At 31.6% G+C, this 17,337-nt stretch overlaps 2 protein-coding genes across 2 annotated transcripts; one reads left to right on the top strand and one right to left on the bottom strand.

Moving 5' to 3' along the window:
- The first annotated feature begins 50 nt into the window (after nucleotides 1-50).
- Nucleotides 51-11,124, top strand: LOC110669955 (trigger factor-like protein TIG, Chloroplastic). The gene is made up of 13 exons (XM_021831837.2): nucleotides 51-410; nucleotides 524-607; nucleotides 890-1,018; nucleotides 1,603-1,691; nucleotides 1,908-2,091; nucleotides 4,659-4,749; nucleotides 6,217-6,371; nucleotides 6,980-7,072; nucleotides 7,164-7,256; nucleotides 10,056-10,136; nucleotides 10,238-10,387; nucleotides 10,500-10,595; nucleotides 10,843-11,124. Exons 1-13 carry the CDS (start codon nucleotides 99-101, stop codon nucleotides 10,918-10,920), a joined length of 1,635 nt encoding a protein of 544 aa, XP_021687529.2. The 5' UTR covers nucleotides 51-98; the 3' UTR covers nucleotides 10,921-11,124.
- A 282-nt stretch (nucleotides 11,125-11,406) lies between these two features.
- Nucleotides 11,407-16,691, bottom strand: LOC110669956 (phosphatidate cytidylyltransferase 1). Its single transcript, XM_021831839.2, has 11 exons — nucleotides 16,339-16,691; nucleotides 15,943-16,196; nucleotides 15,713-15,864; nucleotides 15,383-15,524; nucleotides 14,294-14,450; nucleotides 13,426-13,473; nucleotides 13,261-13,347; nucleotides 12,537-12,665; nucleotides 12,368-12,424; nucleotides 11,968-12,051; nucleotides 11,407-11,780 (listed from the first exon to the last, which is right to left on the bottom strand). The coding sequence occupies exons 1-11, from the start codon at nucleotides 16,411-16,413 to the stop codon at nucleotides 11,691-11,693; spliced, it is 1,275 nt and encodes a 424-aa protein (XP_021687531.2). The 5' UTR covers nucleotides 16,414-16,691; the 3' UTR covers nucleotides 11,407-11,690.
- Nucleotides 16,692-17,337: the final 646 nt, after the last annotated feature.

Genomic DNA, 17,337 nt, shown 5'->3' with positions numbered 1-17,337 from the left:
CCGTTTTCAAATTAAATTGTGAAAAGATATGTTTATGGCTTCCACACATCTATATCTATCTCCGTTGTTTTAACAGCTAAGTTCAGAGACTAACAGCCATGGAGCTTTGTATCAGGTCCAGAGCGCTTCTAAATTGGAGCCAACAGGCTCCACAATTTCTGGGCAAAAGCTCTCTTTCCGCTACCCTCAAAACGCAGTTTCTCCAATTCAACAACAAGAAGAAGAATTACTTTAATTTTCGCAAACTGCCATCATTTTCCCGCCAAGCCCATTGTCCAGCAATCCCTAAGTGTTCTCGTAAATCCACAGCGTCAGCTGCTTCCTCTTCTTCTTCCGTGGCTGTTGGACCTGAGAAAGACCGGCTTCCAGCAGACATTAATGTCACGGAGACTGTAGAGCCCAATTCTAGGGTGAGTCTGTGTTTTTTGTTGAAATTTGTCAGTTGTATAGTCTGTGTTGATAATTAAACTCTTATTTATTAGTAATACATGTTTATTTATAAAATTTTCATTTTTTTGTGCAGTTGAGGTTGAGCGTAGAAGTCCCACCGGCTGTATGCGACGATTGTTATAAAAGGGTCATGAACGAGTTCATGAAGCAAGCTAAGGTAAGGGCTTGCTTCTGCCTTGAGTTTTTTTTTTCCCTGGGTTTCGTACCTATGATTTAACAAAATATTATTCAAAGGTTGCCACATTATTTGTAATATTGTTGAACAATGGACAACATTGATCACCGAATTTTCTTGCCCTGAAAACTTTGGTCTTTGCGTTTTCATCATGTACATTGATCACAATCTTCAATGTCAAGAACATATGCTTCTTAGTTGTTCATGCTAGTCAGCTTGTGAAAAAATGGTCAATGGTTCTTTACAAATTGGTTTGGTGTACAGGTCCCTGGTTTTCGTCCTGGAAAGAATGTTCCAGAGAGCATTCTTTTAAGTTATGTTGGCAAGCAGAATGTTCTGAAGGCAACAGTCGAATCTGTTTTGAAGAGGACCCTTCCACATGCCATGTCTTCGGTATATGCTGTTTACTCACTTTGTAGTAACATTGGGAATTTGGTATCCTTGTGATAAATCCTGGCATAGGCTGTTTTAATCACTCTAATAAATTTGGGAATTTGGTATCCTTCCACGTCCCATATCTTCGGTATGTACTGTTTTATTAACTCTACTAAATTGGGAATTTGGTATCCTTTCGCATGCCATGTCTTCAGTATATGTTGTTTATTCACTTTGTAGTAAGTGGTAACATTGGGAATTCGTTATCCTTGTGATAAATCCTGGCATAGGCTATTTTATTCACTCTAGTAAATTGCCTTGAAAGTTGGGAATTGTTTCAAGTCTTCTCAACAGAACACAAAACATGACATCAGCTACTTATGGGAAACAGAAACCTCTTTTCAGCATGTTCAATTTGAAGCTTAAACGACTTTTAAGATATCTAACTTATAGATCTAACGTGCTTTCTTTCGATAGTGCTCTTTCCTACAAGATGAAGACCATAATGCAGTTAAACGCTAAATGCTGCAGTATGGGAGTACTGTGTCATTGAGTGCATTTTTATTGTAAAACTGTGGTCTTATTGTTTTTTTGCTCCTTAGGTGACTGGAAGGGCTTTGAGGGATTCAGTCCGAATTGCAACCAAATTCTCTGATATGGAGAAGGATTATTCTTCTCACAACTCTCTCAGGTTTGTTATACATCTTCTATTTACTTTCATTTACATGTTTTGCTTCTGGTAGATTTACAGAATACTTGTCGCTATCAGGTATTCCTACTTTCTGTCATGTTGTAGTTAAAAAGAAAACGCATTATTTAGCACATTATTTAATGTGTGCCAATAAATTGCAATTCATATATGATATATATATTTTTAAATTGCTATATGAGATTACTGGTTGTCCAGATATGATGTTATTGTTGATGTGGCGCCTGAAGTCAAATGGATCCCTGATAATGGATACAAAAATTTGAAGATTATTGTTGAATTAGACAGTGACATAAATGCAAAGGGAGCTTCTGAAAAAGAATTAAGACGTCGTCAAAAGTCCCTGGGTACACTGAGAATTGTAACTGACAGAGGACTACAGGTAACAAATATTTAAGTAGATCCTTTTTTCTGTTTTTCTTTTATGTTCAAAGTTTTATTGATTTAAAGCATCATTGCAAGGTTATTCCTGAAAAATTTTGCACGAGGGAAAAATTTTCATGAAGTCATGCTGTGATTGGCAGATAATAATCAGCATTTTTTTTTTTTTTTGTGGGGGGTGGATTTGGGGAAATATATTAGGTATTAAATTTATTGGTGTGTGAAGGAGGAAGTTGGTTTTTGGTTTTGGACGAGAAAAAATTTTTTTTATTTTTGATTACTTAGGGTTAATTTAAAAATATGTATATATATATATATATTTCTTTGGCCACTTCCTTGAAAATACATTATTATGGCATGTAGTTTAACTATTAGTTACAACAAGCATTAAAACCCTCCGCGCGATGCTGCGAACATTTTTTTTTATTTTATTATATTAATATAATTAATAAATAAAATATTTATATTAAAAATATACTAAACTCTGTTTTATAATAATATAAAATATTATATTTATATCTTATAAACAAAATTATTATCTATTAATAGTTAATAATATTTTATATAAATTTAAATAAAATTAAAATTTAATCATTACCTATATTATGTATTGGTTATCTATATATATATTTTAATTTAAGACCAATTAATATTAATAATATACTATTTACCAATTAATATTAATAATATACTATTTATTATTTACTTATTATAATAAATTGAATAAAATATAATTTGATAATAAAAAATATTTAACTATGGAGTCTAGTAATAAAAGAAGATAATAATAATATTGGTTAAAAAAGTGAATTGATTAATTCATCTAAAAAAAGCATAACACTATTCTTATGGTAATTGATCTAGTATTTAAAAGTAAATTATATTCACATTGTTTTTAAAGATTTTTAATTATTAAAAAATAAATTAAATGGATTGCAATTAAATTAGAATTTAAGAGCAAAGTAAATTTAAGTATTTTTTTACTTATAAATCAAATCTACACAATTTAATAGATTAACAACTCTAAATAGATGCTATAAAAAATATAGATATAATAATAATAACAATAATAATAATAATAATAATAATAATAATAATACAACAAAAGAATAATAATGTCAATCAAAATCTTAAAGTAGTGTTTATAGGAAAAAAAATTAAAAAAGGTGCAATAAATATTATTAAAATAAATCAATAATTTATTGTCATCATACTTTCCTATATTGATGTTAAAGTCTGATATTTCATTAATGTAATGTTGATTTATGAAGTAAAATTCATTTTATCATAAAATAAATCATCTTAACATTAGTTATATAAGGATAATAATGATTAAAGTTAATTCAACAATTAAATAATTCAAAAAAAAGTTAAAAAGTAAATAATATAAAAAATAGTAAAAATAATTTGAATTTGTATATGAACACTTATGTGGTTTAAAATTTAAATAAATAGAAATTTAAAAATTCAAATAGTAAAATAAAATACCTAAATTAAAATTGAAAGATAATTGAAAAAGAAAAAAAAAGGAGTGGCATGTCAAAAAATTTTAAGATATATAATGTAAAAATTAAAAAGAAAGTTTTTATTTTTAACAATAAAATAAAAAATAAAAAATAAAAACACCAAAAATAGAGAACCACAACATGATAAGATGATCAATATCCTTAGAACAGTGAATTTCATTTTATTAAAATAAAAATATTTTAATGAAAATAATAATTAAATAATTTAAAAGTAATTAAAATTAAAATAAAAAGTAGAAATTGTGTGTATATATATATATATATATATATATATATATATATTTTTTTTTTTTTTGGGGGGGGGGGGGGGGGGTTTATGGCTGAAATTGGAAAAAAAAAAGTTAGGTGAGGATTCTGTTTTTAGAAAAATAAAAAAAGAAAAGAAGTTGTTTTAGGGTATCATTTTAGTATATATATAATTCTAGCCAAGGCCTAAAATCCCTTTACAAGTGATAACTTGGACATTAAGCAATATCTATCACTGCAATAACATTTCATTAGGCACAAGTAGAATCTAAGGTGGATTTAATTAGATATTAAAAAAAAATAATGAAAAAGAATTATGAGATAAATGCTGTTATTTTAATGAACATTTTATCTCGTAAAAAGAGATTTTAGACCTTAGATACAATTGTGATTAATACATGAAGAGTTGGACACAAATGCAAATTTGACCAATGGCAGTGCCTTATGGTTAGTATCCCAATTATTAAATATTCTCAACTCTTTCTGGATATGCGAATATTGTATGAATTTTAAAATTGCAGAATTTAAAAAATTCGATGTTCCTCATTCTAAACTGTATCTTTTCTGTGTTTCATGTTAGCAAATATTACAACCTATTTTGTGTTTTAGGTTTCATTTCACATTTCATTTATGTTTTTTAATTTTATCAACATATTTGTACTTACGCCTTACTGATTAGAACTGAGCTGTAAAGGTCTAATCTAATATTAATACAGGGGAGCTTAGAAGGTTGCATTGTATTAGAACTTTTCATATTTATCATACTAGGTTTGCAACACATGTTGAAACTTTGCAGATTGGCGATGTTGTAGTGCTTGACATTTCAGCAACAAAAATTGATAAGGATAAATCAAATGTTCAAAATATTCCGGATGCAGAGAGTAAAGGTTTGCCAACATGTTCTTAATCTTACATTCTATAGTCATTGATATATTCGGTCATATTGAACTTCCTAGTAGAAATTTATGTCCAGAATCAATGCAATATTGAAAGAAGGCTTGATTAATGATTGTTGAGATTTTAATTGTTCGAGAGAAAATAAAAAATCTCTCTGACCCATCTTAATTGTCTGCTCTTCCCTTTTAGATGTTTCAAAAAATTTCTTTACTTCCTAAATATGATGGGCTGATTAACTTCACAAAACTATTGTTTCAAAAGTTAAAAGTATTGAATAGGTCAATTATCCATGTAGTAGGAAGTTGATGTTGAAATGCCTTTGATGGACAATGTAAAGAATGATGTTCCCTCAAATTTTTGGGACTGCAAAGATGGAAAACAGAAATGTGCAGAGGAAATGTGAATTTTAGATATAAGCATGATTGTTGATGCCTCTGGTGGATAATAGGTGTCGTGCATAATGAAGGCCACCACAACGAGCGACTAAATAATGGCTTATAGCATCTGCAGATTGCTTAAGGTAATGAAATTTTATGGAAACAGTCTAGTCTGAGTTTTGACTACTGAAGAAGCTATACTTATTCTCTGGGTCCTGTGTGTTTTGTGGTGTTAAGAATTAGAAGAATAAGAAAGGAAAAAAGAAAGAAAGAAAGGGACGAAAGAGAACCACAAGACTACAATTTTATTATCTTTTCTTCTATTCCCATAGAATAGAAGATCACATATTTATAATTATATACAAACATCCCTAAAATCATTCTAACAAATCTCTAAAATTATGCTCTACTTAATTAGGAGTAAACCTCTACTTATGTAGGAATATAAATCCTACACTAAATAGGAATATATAAATTATTTGCTTTTCATAACGCTTTAGTTGGAGCATGATATCTCATCAATTCCATCATGTGGATTACACTCAGTTGAATGATAAATAAGTTTTTCGCCATTATCTTAATCTTATCAATGTCCAAAGTTATTCCTGGAAAGGTATCTTGAATTTGCATGTGATGTTAGGCTACCATAAAATTGTCTTGAACTTCTACTCAAATGATGAACCCTTGTGCCATTGATGCAAAGAAATACAATGAGGAATCTATTTTTATCACTGGTTGAGGTTATGGGGTCTGCGATTGATATTTCTATTAACAAAACATCAATGGATTGCCCTGCTTGTAATCAATTGGAGGGACATGACTGCCCAGTACTAGAATAGTCATCACTTCTGTTAATCTTCATTTTCTGTTCATTTTATTTCCCTTTAATTTTTTTTCTGTGATTTTTTTTTTCTGATTTATTTGAATTAAAATGGTAGATTCTACCTTTTCTGCCTTGAAATCCAAAATTTCCCCAATTGCCTTTTAGATTGTTTCTTCCTCTAAAATGTATTCATCATCAATTTATTTTCGCCATTCCTTATTCCTTGTCCTTGCTACTTCAATGCCATTGTCTTGCAGGTTTTCATTTTGATACAGAGGATGGTGATAAAGTACTTCCTGGTTTCCTTAATTCAATAATTGGAATCCAACAAGGAGAAAAAAAATCCTTCCCTCTTGTGTTTCCTGAATCATGGAGCCAAGCAAGTCTTCGTGGTGTTCATGCTCAATTTACTGTGAGTTCCCTTCTGTTTTGAAGGAGTCCTCTTATCCAAAAATTAGAATAAAATAATTGCATAAATGAGAAAATGAATAGAAAATAAGTTAGGTCATTGCACATTTGTGCTCCTTAGTTTCTGGTTTCTTTTTTTTTTTTTTGGCACTTTTTTGGAATATTTCTTCAATCTGCTAAGCAGGTACTTCTCTGGTTGGTCTTCTTCATCGTCATTCCCATTTTTTTCCAAATTCTGGAAATTTCATTAGGCTCTGAATATAATCTTTCTTCCCCTCATACCCAAAGAAAAACTTATTACATTTTTGCCACTTATCCCCCTTATTAAAGTCACAGAAGTTATGCCCATAATTTTGATCATGAAAATTTGATGATTAAAAAGGCCAAGTATTACTTGGTGGCCACAAACTAAGGACCTTGGGAGCCTCTTCTCTAGAAGTATGATGCTTTCTGCTTGAATTTGAAACTTACTCCAATTTTTTCATTCAGAAATCCAGTTTATATCTAAATTATGACTTTGTACGTAAATTGAATGCATCCTAATCATCTAAGAGCCTTGTAGATGCTGTGAAGCTGCTTTGTAGACTGTTTTTATTTTCTTTTCCTTTTTAGGTTGAATACAAAGAGTTGTTCTATAGAGATATGCCAGAGTTGGACGACTCCCTTGCTGACAAACTCCTTCCTGGATGCACTACATTGCAGCAAGTAATTCCTGATGTAAAATCTTAAAGTAGTTCTAGATTCAAATCACATTTGATTCAACTCTGCAATGGGAATTCGCTGTGTAAAACTGCAGGTCAAGGATTCATTGTTTCAGAAATGCCTAGAAGTGGAGCAAATGGCAAAAGACCAAGCAACTGACAATGCAATTCTCGACCAGCTTACCAAGGTTAATTTCAATTTCTGAATAAGCAACTTCCAGAACTTATTCTCTCTCTCTCTCGCTCTTTTTTTTTTTCCTTCAATTATGGCAAATCAGTTTGGCATGGTGTTTGTTTCTCATGTAATCTTTTGATGATAAAAAGTATCCATGTGCTGTATGGACGTTATGCATATTACATAGAGATAATTGATATCTATGTATATGAATATGATATAAAAAATTAATCTATCTCTGTTAAGCCTTTATCTTTTCATTGTAAAACTTTGTTGGCATATTGATGCAATTAAGGAGGGAGGACTAGATTTAAGAATTATTTTGATTTAATTTTAATTGTGAAATTAAGATCTTTAATTCATATTTTCTAGTATAATTAGGAAGTTTAGATTAAAAATTATTTAGGAAATTTAATTAGGAAATAGTATTTTAATTATTTAGGAATTCTATTGTTTAAAATTTCCTAGTCAGTTTTAGTTTTATTTATATTCCTCGTTAGATTGGTTTAGTATTTTCTTATTTTCTGATTCCTAATCTTACAAGTAAGATTAATATTATCCTATAGATTGGTTTAGGTACGTTATTAGACATCATTCTTATAGTGGCAAAGAGCTTGTTTTCTTTCTGGTTTCTACACTTCCCCTTCTGTTTCTCTCAAATTTCCATCTTTTACTTCATTCCTTGAGCTGAGATCATCAATTAGTGAAGTTTTATTTGAAGTGAAGGAAAACAATTAATCTACACATCTATATCTATATTTTGCAAATGGTGAGTATTTGTCTTTTCTGTTAGTATTTTTGCTCATTTGGTAAAGAAAATTATGGTTTATACTTTATATTAGTTCATTGATGAATTTTATATTATAAAGTAGTAGTTTATCTGATCTATAAGTTATTATCTTTTTCTTCTAATTTTTATCTATTTTGGGAAATATTTTTAGTAAAATACACAAGTAATTTGATTTTTTTTTAATAGTAATAAGGTTAGTTTTTTACTATCTACCTAGTTATTTTAGTTTTCAATTGATTAATGCTAATGGTATATAAAAATGATGGATTTAATGTCTTTAGTTGATGTATTTACGCTTATTATTTAGTTGTGTATCTTAGTTTTAATTATATCTTTAAATATCTATTCATTTTAAGAAATTTACAATTTTTTCAAAAAAATTTGTATGGGGATAGGCCATTACCGTTACTATCACAACTGTTACAAGCTTATTTCCGCTATCTGTGACTGTGATTTAAATCCATGCTACCCATAATTAATGCATTCCCACTTATTGCCACACCAGTGGACCATCAGTTGCCACCTCATTTGACAATGCCACGACACCACATCAGTAACCCTTCGACGTCAACAATTTTTGGCAGAACTCTACCTCATTAATTCTGATATTTGAAGAACAATCGTAAATCCAAATTGTGTTTTAATGAGATTTTATTTGATCTGAAATTTAAAGATTACAAGTTGAAATCGATGACTATTAAGGTTCAATTAGATGACATATGTTATTTGCAAGATTCTTACATTGTGATGAATATTGTCCTCCTAACTTAGTTTATGAATATCGAACTGTCAAAATAACTTTTACGAGTAAGGGAGAAAGAACTTGAAGCATGAAAGAAGGAATATATGTTTCAACAAGTATATTGGAATTTTTTTTTTAATTTAGCCACAAATAAGGCTAACTATTTGGCTTATGATGTTACTCAAATATTTGATTTCAAGAAAAATCTCAAGAAAAAGGCGTAATGCATCTTGAAGAAACTTTGGGTAGGTTAAGAGTAAAGTTGGAAGAGCTATCAAGATTTCCTAAAGATGTAATTACAACTCAAAAGGATGCAATTACAAAATTTCATAATGAACATGAAGAGCAACTTGAAGAATCTGAAACATTGGTTGTTGAGCCTTTAGCTTTAAATGTTTAGCCTTTACATGTTGACATCCAAGATGACAAGACTAAGTTGGAAAATTTTGAGGAACTTATTGTAGAGAAAGAAAATAATGAGAATGAGCATGAAAGCTTGAGGAATCTATCCTAGGGAAAGAAGAAAATCAAACTATAAAGATGACAATGTAAACTGAAGATTTTGCCAATTCTTTTGTTCCTAGTGAATTGAAGTGCGTTTCAATTGTAGTTGTAATTGATTTTATCTGTTCAGATATTCTTGAAGATATGAAGAAAGGAATAGAGTTCATTGTTTCAATCTTATTGCTAACATCCAAGAAGATAGGGCTGCTTATTCTCCAAATTCAGTTCTTGATTCTTCAATACTATAAAACTCGATGTTGAGTTTTCTTCAAACAGGAGAGAATGAAGTCATGGAAGGGTAGGTCTAGGAATTATTTTCATTTAATTGTTAATTGACAAATTAAAATCTTTGATTCAGATTTTCTAGTACAATTAGAAATTTAGATTTTTGTTATTTAGAAAATTTAATTAGGAAGTAGTATTTTAATTATTTAAGCAGTCTATTGTTTAGAATTTCCTAGTTAGATGTAGGTGTTGGTGTTATATTCCTAGTTAAATTGGTTTAACTTTTTTTTTTTGGGGCATTCCTAATCGTAATAGTAGCACAAGTAATATCATATTGTAAATACTTTGTCATCTAGATATTTAATTAGAGAGTTTAATATTATTTATATTGACATTTGAGAATTAATAGAAAATTTAAGAGTCAATTTCCTTTTCCCCTTAGGTGTTCTTTGTGCTCCGCATCACATATTCAGTGGGCTATTTATAGATTTTGTATTTCACTATATTTTTTGGCTTATTGTGTTATCTTTTACGTTCTCTCTTCTATTTAGATGGTGGAGGTTGATATTCCCCAATCCCTGTTTGAGGAACAAGGTAGACAGCTGTATGGAGCAAAACTTCTTGAAATCCAGGTTGGTTGTGATAAATTGTCTTTATTTTGGGGACTAATCTGGCTACCAGTCTCTGTGTGCACACTTGAGTCACCAATTCTCATTGGATCACATTGGCGTAGGCAAATATGAAACTGAATGAGCAGCAGTTGGCTTCTCTATCTAGTCCAAAGGCAGTTAATGAGTACCTAGAAAACCAAAAGGAGAACATAACGAAGATGATAAAACAGAATCTGGCTGTTGGAGATATATTTAAACGAGAAAATTTGCAGGTATGCATTTCAGTTTAAATGTTTTCCACTTAGATTGTTTGGTGTATGATAAGATTTTAGCCGTGTAAAGCAATGGTAACTCTTTGTAGTATGCATGTTCTATTGCATGCAGTTTTCAACAGAGGAGCTTGTCAAAGAAGTCGAGAACTCAATTACTGAATTCAAACGACACAAACAAGAATATGATGAGGAGAGAGTTAGGGATCAGGTTAGTACAACTACGGATTGTTCTGGTTTCTGTTATCTTATCTTTTTGAACCTTTAAAATTTTACATGGCTTTTTCAATATGCTGCCTGATAATTCCTGGTCCTCCTGAAGAGCATCTTGGAACAAATATGTGGGCTCGAAAGCTATTGAAATAAAATTTCCTCCATTCTTAGATATTTAATAGTTTAAACTGATACAGATGGCTTATGGAACAGTTAATGATGAGTTTGATCTTATGAATTGATAGGTACAAGAGGTATTAGAGGGAGCAAAAGTGCTTGAATGGCTGAGAGAGCATGCAGAGATTCAGTACATAACCAGATGAGAGAGAGAGAGAGAGAGAGAGAGAGAGAGAGAGAGGGAGTTCTACACACTGGGGAAGTGTTGAGTAGAAATTGCAATATAGAGGTGCTGGTGCTTCACAAAATTTTGATTCTTCTGTAATGAATATGGAATGAAATATGACTCCAGTGTAGCACTGTTAAGAAATGAATGTAGGATACGCAGTTCCAAACTTTCATACGGAAAATGGGCATCTGTTATAAATTGTGAACTTGTGGAGGGAATATCAGCGGCTTCTACAATGAAAGCAGACCACTGGTTCGAAGTTACTAATAGCTGAGCCAAGTGCACTCGGCGATTCAATCAAATAGGAGGTTAATTATTTTGTCTTTCAAGAGTTGTTGCAAGTGTAAGAACCTTCACTAGGTACAGGGTAAAGGAGATTGAGCCAAATCCATGACCAGCTCTGATCATCCATGGTCGATTCAATGATCCTCAAAAGCTAAATGACATCCCCTTATGCAATATCTAGAAAGCGAAACCAGAAATCAAATCGCATTTCTAAATATGGTTAACTGTTTTACAATCAGTTTGAATGCATGACCTCCAAGATATGCATCTTTAGCAAAAATTCAAGGAAAAAAATAAAGCTAACAAGATACAGATGTCAGTATCTGAATGCATACAACTCTGAGAATTTTCTGTTACAAAAGAAGAACAAAAATCACTTTTAACAAGGAAAAGAACTTCACACAATCTTCATCTCATCACCTAATACACAGTGACGTTGGATCAACAAACGACTACAACACTTTACCGCGGCTTCAGTTGCCTCTCTTGGAATATCTTCCCCAGCTTCATATACAAAACTTTCTGCTCCTCCAAAGTAAGGCTCCCCAATATCTACATCGCCATGTGTTCATGCTAAGTAACAAGATTCATGCCCTTTTCTTTATTCAGGCATTAAATGGAAATGAAGCTTTCCATTGTGCTCCATCTAAAAAATTGACAAAGAACTTACAGAGGGAAAGCTGTCATTGCCACGTATGACTTGGGCTTCCCTCTGCCAGTATGAGAAAAAAATTGTTACCTGGTCCAACACCTTCTCAACTGTATAGTCTTGCGGAAAAACAAACGACTGATGATAGATGTAGGCAAAAACAGCCATTATCATCTGCAAAATGCAACCGAGTTTAATTTCAAAAATTAAGAAGAAAATGATTTATATATAATCTAACAAATTCAACAGTTTAAGCTCCATCACATCAGGCATCCACAATGCACAATGGTTCCTGTTTTGCAAGTATTATTTGTTTTATTGTTTGCAGATGATGCTGGTGTAACATGCAAAGCAGCAAAGAAACGAAATGATATCCCAATAATTAAAATTAGTACGACAATTTGTGCAATGAAAAACATGCATTGAGATTTGAAAAACATGGGATTTTGTGGACAAATATATAAAGGTATGCCCATATTCAGCAGCCTACCTGACAGTCCATTCTATCAGTAAATCCACCATGTCCAGGTATGCTATCCCCAAAATCCTGTAATTATTTTGGAGAGACGACAAGAAGAGGACAGACAGATATTAGTAGTTGAAAATTTTACAAAACTGCCCATATAACTTTTAAGCAGCTAAATATAATCAACACTCACCTTGATCTTAAAAGCTCTCTTGAAACCACTAGCGAAAAAGCCTCCGAATGGTGCTATAATTGATGCAAATAAACCCAACCACAAAGCATGCCACTGCACTGGCAGAACTGATATCTCTTTCCAAGGGAACTATAAAACATTGGCAAGAATTGGACTTTGTATTCAACAAGAAATGAGACAATGAACATGAATAATCAAATATTTCAAGCTTAAACAAGCTGCTAAACATTAACATTGAACTTAGCACATAAACAACATATATGTGAGTGTTTTAAGTGGAAAATTTTAACAAGAAAATGTAGTATTGAACTATTTCAAGTCCAGATGGTTTGACATTGTAAAACCGCCAATCTTATAATCTCAAGACAAGGATTAAAGGATTTTATAATCACCCATCTTATAAAGCAACAACTAGTTCTGGATGGAAAAACAAAAGTTACAAGGATTTAGGGCATAAACTAGTCTAACTATGCCAAGATGACTAATGAAAAGTTTTTTAAACGTGGCTCATTTAAAATTCAATCAAAACTAAACTTGTCTTGTTTGTTGATAATATTTAGTTTGGCCAAGCCCAAAGAAGCAAGATTATTGATTTCAATATTTTTCAAAATGATAAAATCTGCAGAGTCCAAAGGGTAATTTATGAGGTGCATTAAATTATCATCATACTTGTGCTAGAAATTAAACAGAAAATGCATGGAACTTTTTGATATCAATCACTCACCCAATCAGATATACATCCTGGCAAGGAATAATTCACTGGTTTAAATAGTGGGCCAGGATCACACTGAAGCCACCCTGTTGATAAGTCCTGCAGGCTTTCCCTCCATATGTGAAACATAAGAAATAGAAGAGGCAACTTTCATAAAACATATGCCAAACAAGTTACCTTTCTTGGACATGTCAACCATTGGAAATGGCCCAATAAGTTTGCTAACTGGATAACAGGCAGTGGAAACATTTGTGAATCCCCAATACAAAAACAATAATGTCATGATATGAACACGCATTCCCCAGCATTAGTCCTAGCTCACTTATATCCTTTTTCCCACTTTTCTAGCAAGCAGATGCATATGCACAAGAGCATGCTTTCAGAATATATGATTCCAAAAACCAGCAAAATTCAAAATTGTTAACAGGCAAAGTAACGAAATGAAATGGAATATAACCAAAACAACCTCAAAAGAAAATGCTAAGTTATGATAGAGAATGTATAGAATGTGTTCTTGTTGAGGGTTTGTTTCTCTTGATTCTTGTGTTCTTTTTATTCTTCATCAATTTGGTATCAAAGCCTTAAAGAATCCCACCCTTATACTGTTCACTCAAGTTATTCAGTGCTGATAATGTAGAAAGCAATCCCCAACTGTTGAAAATTCACATTTCTTGAAATATCTTATTTCATCTGAAGAGAACAACTGAAACACAAGAATGCAATTCATATTGTTCAAACACTTTATGGTTCATTCAGATTTGTAATATTACTCTTGCGAACTACAAGCTAAAACAAACAATTATAGGTTTTTTTTTTTTTTTTTTAACAAATCCAAGCATGTTGCGATCAGATCAAAGCTTTGGACTAAGACCTAGTCCACCTATTTTTTAAGATTACTGTTAATGACAAAATAAATGAACAACAACAAAGAATTTTAAAATTACTGTGAATGTCCGTGAGATCATCACCCCTATCATATTCAAGACCACCAAATCTGTAATAATTGAACCAACAGTCAATTGAGGAATGAATGATATTTAATTACCACAAATGCTGAGATAACAGTTGTAACCGATGCTCCAATAAAACCCTCCCATGTTTTCTTTGGAGATAACTTGATCAAAGGCGTTTTTCCAAAAAAGAAACCAAAGAAATAAGCAGCAACATCATTGATAGCAATAAGTGATGCTGGGAGAAGAAACCTGCATGCATATCCAGGCTTTTCATATATCTCACCAAAGAATATGATTTTTGGAAGTGTAAAAGTAAAATGTGATAGGTAAATAATTAAATATAAGTAAAGAAATGTCAAATGTCAAAATGCCGCTGCCACTCAACTATTCTAATTTATTATTGTTAAATGTCAAAATGTCGCTGCCACTCAACTTCTCATCCACTGGAAAGATCATTTCCTTCAGATGCCTTATGGGAATTTGCTGATGATTCACGTATTTGTTTCCCTGGATTCCTTGAGGGCAATGGTCTTTAAGAGGGGGGAGTGTTGATATGGATTCAAGATGCAAGAAGTTAAAGGAAGAGTGTTGAAATGGCGTGGAGCAAGAAAGGAGGGTTTATGACCAATTTAATGGAACGATGTGTATTGGAACTATGGATAAAGAAGAAGGGAGAAACGACGACGTCACAGGAAGGAGGGAGATTTAGCTAGAAGCACAACAGATTCTTGGAGAGCAGTTGAAGATGTTGGAACAGACCCATCTGAGCTGGATTTCTGTTACTAGTTTGTTAGTATACTTAAAGAATTATAAATACAGATTGTATTAGAAGATTCTAGTGTGGAATCAGTTACTCTCAAGTTCTTCTCCCTGTAATTCTTTTTCTATCTCTTCTGTAACTTCCCTCTCTCTACTGTAATTCTTCTTCTCTAAACTTTTCTCTGTAATTCTTGTTCATATGCAATAAAATCTCCAGTTCATAACAGAATGTATCAGAGTCCCTGTAGATGCTAACCAGTTTGTACTGATGATATTCTCTGTGCACACATTAAGTACTCAAAAGATTGTTATTTAAGCCATTACAGTATAGAGAGAATAATGATTACTAAGCAATGTAGATGTATATTGACCTGAGAACACATAAACCTGACTATGAAAATCTATTTTGAAAGTTGTCTTACCAGAAGATCCCTTCGAAAATATTGGCTACAGTGAAAGCAGACTGGATAAACACTATGATGAGAATCATGTGTGTCCAAGCATATTGCCCAAATTGATACTTGTACATTTTCTTCTTCAATGTAAGAATGAACCACATAAAACCTGACATAATTAAACCATTTATTTAATGATTGCAACATCAAGAATGATGAACATCAACACAAATAAAACAGATTAAAAGGAAGATCAAATCCCTGGAAATTAGAGTAAAAGCTAGTATGATAATAACAATAATAATGTGACTTAAAACTTTTAGAGTCAGAGAATACAATTATGATGAGTTGTGAAACCTGCAATGTATAAAAAGTAGCAAATGACCATCTGGTACTTGACAATACCGCTCACAAGCCTATAGAAGAATTTATCAGAAGTTACTGTGTTCACGAGACGTTGACTGATAATGCGGCCATAGACAAATAGCACTGCGGTGAAGAAAAAATGCCTGCAACAACACATGATGCATTACCATCACTCTCACAATGTCCAGTACCAGAGCAAACCCAAAATTATTAATTCTTACCAATTCAAGAGCCTAAACCCAGGAAGACGCCTATCTTCGTGAGCTCTTCTGAGTAGATTAAAGAGCTCCCTAGCCATAAATATTTGGATTACAACGACTGCAGCCCAAATGTAAAGATGACCCAAGTAAAGAATAAACAGAAAACCCCCAAGCATCCACAGAGAAGAGTGTGCTCGAATCCACATTGATTTGTATTTATCATGGTCATTAATGAGCAAATGGGTTCCATTCAATTTGTTTAACTCATGAGGAATCTGCCAAACACCAAAGCATAAGTCTGAAACTTCCCAAAAAATCTCCAATATAGATATGAATCTAAATACCATTGAAGTACCAACCCACCAGTAAATAAACTCTCCTGCAAGCATATAGATGAAAAAGGTCTAGCAAACTAACCTCATTAGAACGCCTCCGATGGCGAATTCTTGGTGTTGATGGTGCACTGGAAGAATTATTATGGTCTTTGTGCATTGCTATTAATGTAAGTTTGTCTTCTCCCCTCCAATGTTACAGAAGATTTGATTCTATTCGTTTCTGAGAGATGAAAAACTAAACTGGAAATCAACGATTAGAAGTTAATCCATCACCGATTCATGGATACACAACTCAAAAAGATATCTACAAAATTGGACACCTTTTTCAGGTCAGTACATGGCAACACCCCTTCATTGCCACGTGGGATACAACCCAATTGAGGTAGTATAACGATTCAGATCCTCCAGCGTCTCGGGAACCCACCCACTTGATAAGGACGTGAGATTCTCTTTTGGCTTTTATTATGTTCCGTTCTGGTTGAGATTTTATTTTTGAACATTAAGTTTTAATAAAATATTAATGATTTATTTTACTTCAAACAATAAAATATTTAAAAAATATACTTTAAAAATTTTAAATGATTATATTTTAATTTTTTTCATAATCCTTATTTAATCTTTAAATTTATGTGTTACCATAACACTTTAAAATATTTGACATTCTATTATTTTAAAATTTCTTATTAACTAGTGAGTACTGAGTAGAGTGAGTCATCCATCCAATTAATTTAATCATTTGAAACTAATTAGTGAGAGTTATAATCTTTTGATGAGCTTAATAGTATACCCTAATTACAGACTAGGAAAAGTATTTTTTTCACCTAAATTTTTTTTATATAAAAAATAATTTAATTATCAATTAAAAGATTAAAATATAATTTTATAATTACTGATTTACCCCTAAATTTTCCTTCTTTTTTATTTCTCCTTTATTCTTGCTTTACTTAGGATACTAAAGAATATTTCTCTCCCCTAATTATGAATACCATTAATAAATTTTAGATGAAATGTAAAGCAAATTATACATTAACAATATATAAAAAAATATTTTCTTAAACAAAATCGTCTATAATTATAATAT

Source organism: Hevea brasiliensis, chromosome 4 (assembly GCF_030052815.1).
Source record: "Hevea brasiliensis isolate MT/VB/25A 57/8 chromosome 4, ASM3005281v1, whole genome shotgun sequence".
In the NCBI taxonomy this organism is placed as follows: domain Eukaryota; kingdom Viridiplantae; phylum Streptophyta; class Magnoliopsida; order Malpighiales; family Euphorbiaceae; genus Hevea; species Hevea brasiliensis.
Note: the sequence above shows the minus strand (reverse complement) of the source record. Positions and strands in the feature narration are given on the sequence as shown.

What these genes read in the sequence shown, in the direction of transcription:
- LOC110669955 (XM_021831837.2), top strand. Translation starts at nt 99, where the DNA reads ATGGAGCTTTGTATCAGGTCCAGAGCGCTTCTAAATTGGAGCCAACAG. An exon ending in AGTTCATGAAGCAAGCTAAG is followed by an intron (nt 608 to 889) that starts GTAAGGGCTTGC and finishes TTTGGTGTACAG; the next exon opens with GTCCCTGGTTTTCGTCCTGG. An exon ending in AGGAGAGAGTTAGGGATCAG is followed by an intron (nt 10,596 to 10,842) that starts GTTAGTACAACT and finishes ATGAATTGATAG; the next exon opens with GTACAAGAGGTATTAGAGGG.
- LOC110669956 (XM_021831839.2), bottom strand. Translation starts at nt 16,413, where the DNA reads ATGCACAAAGACCATAATAATTCTTCCAGTGCACCATCAACACCAAGA. An exon ending in GGGTTTAGGCTCTTGAATTG is followed by an intron (nt 15,865 to 15,942) that starts GTAAGAATTAAT and finishes GTGTTGTTGCAG; the next exon opens with GCATTTTTTCTTCACCGCAG. An exon ending in GGTTGACATGTCCAAGAAAG is followed by an intron (nt 13,348 to 13,425) that starts GTAACTTGTTTG and finishes GAAAGCCTGCAG; the next exon opens with GACTTATCAACAGGGTGGCT.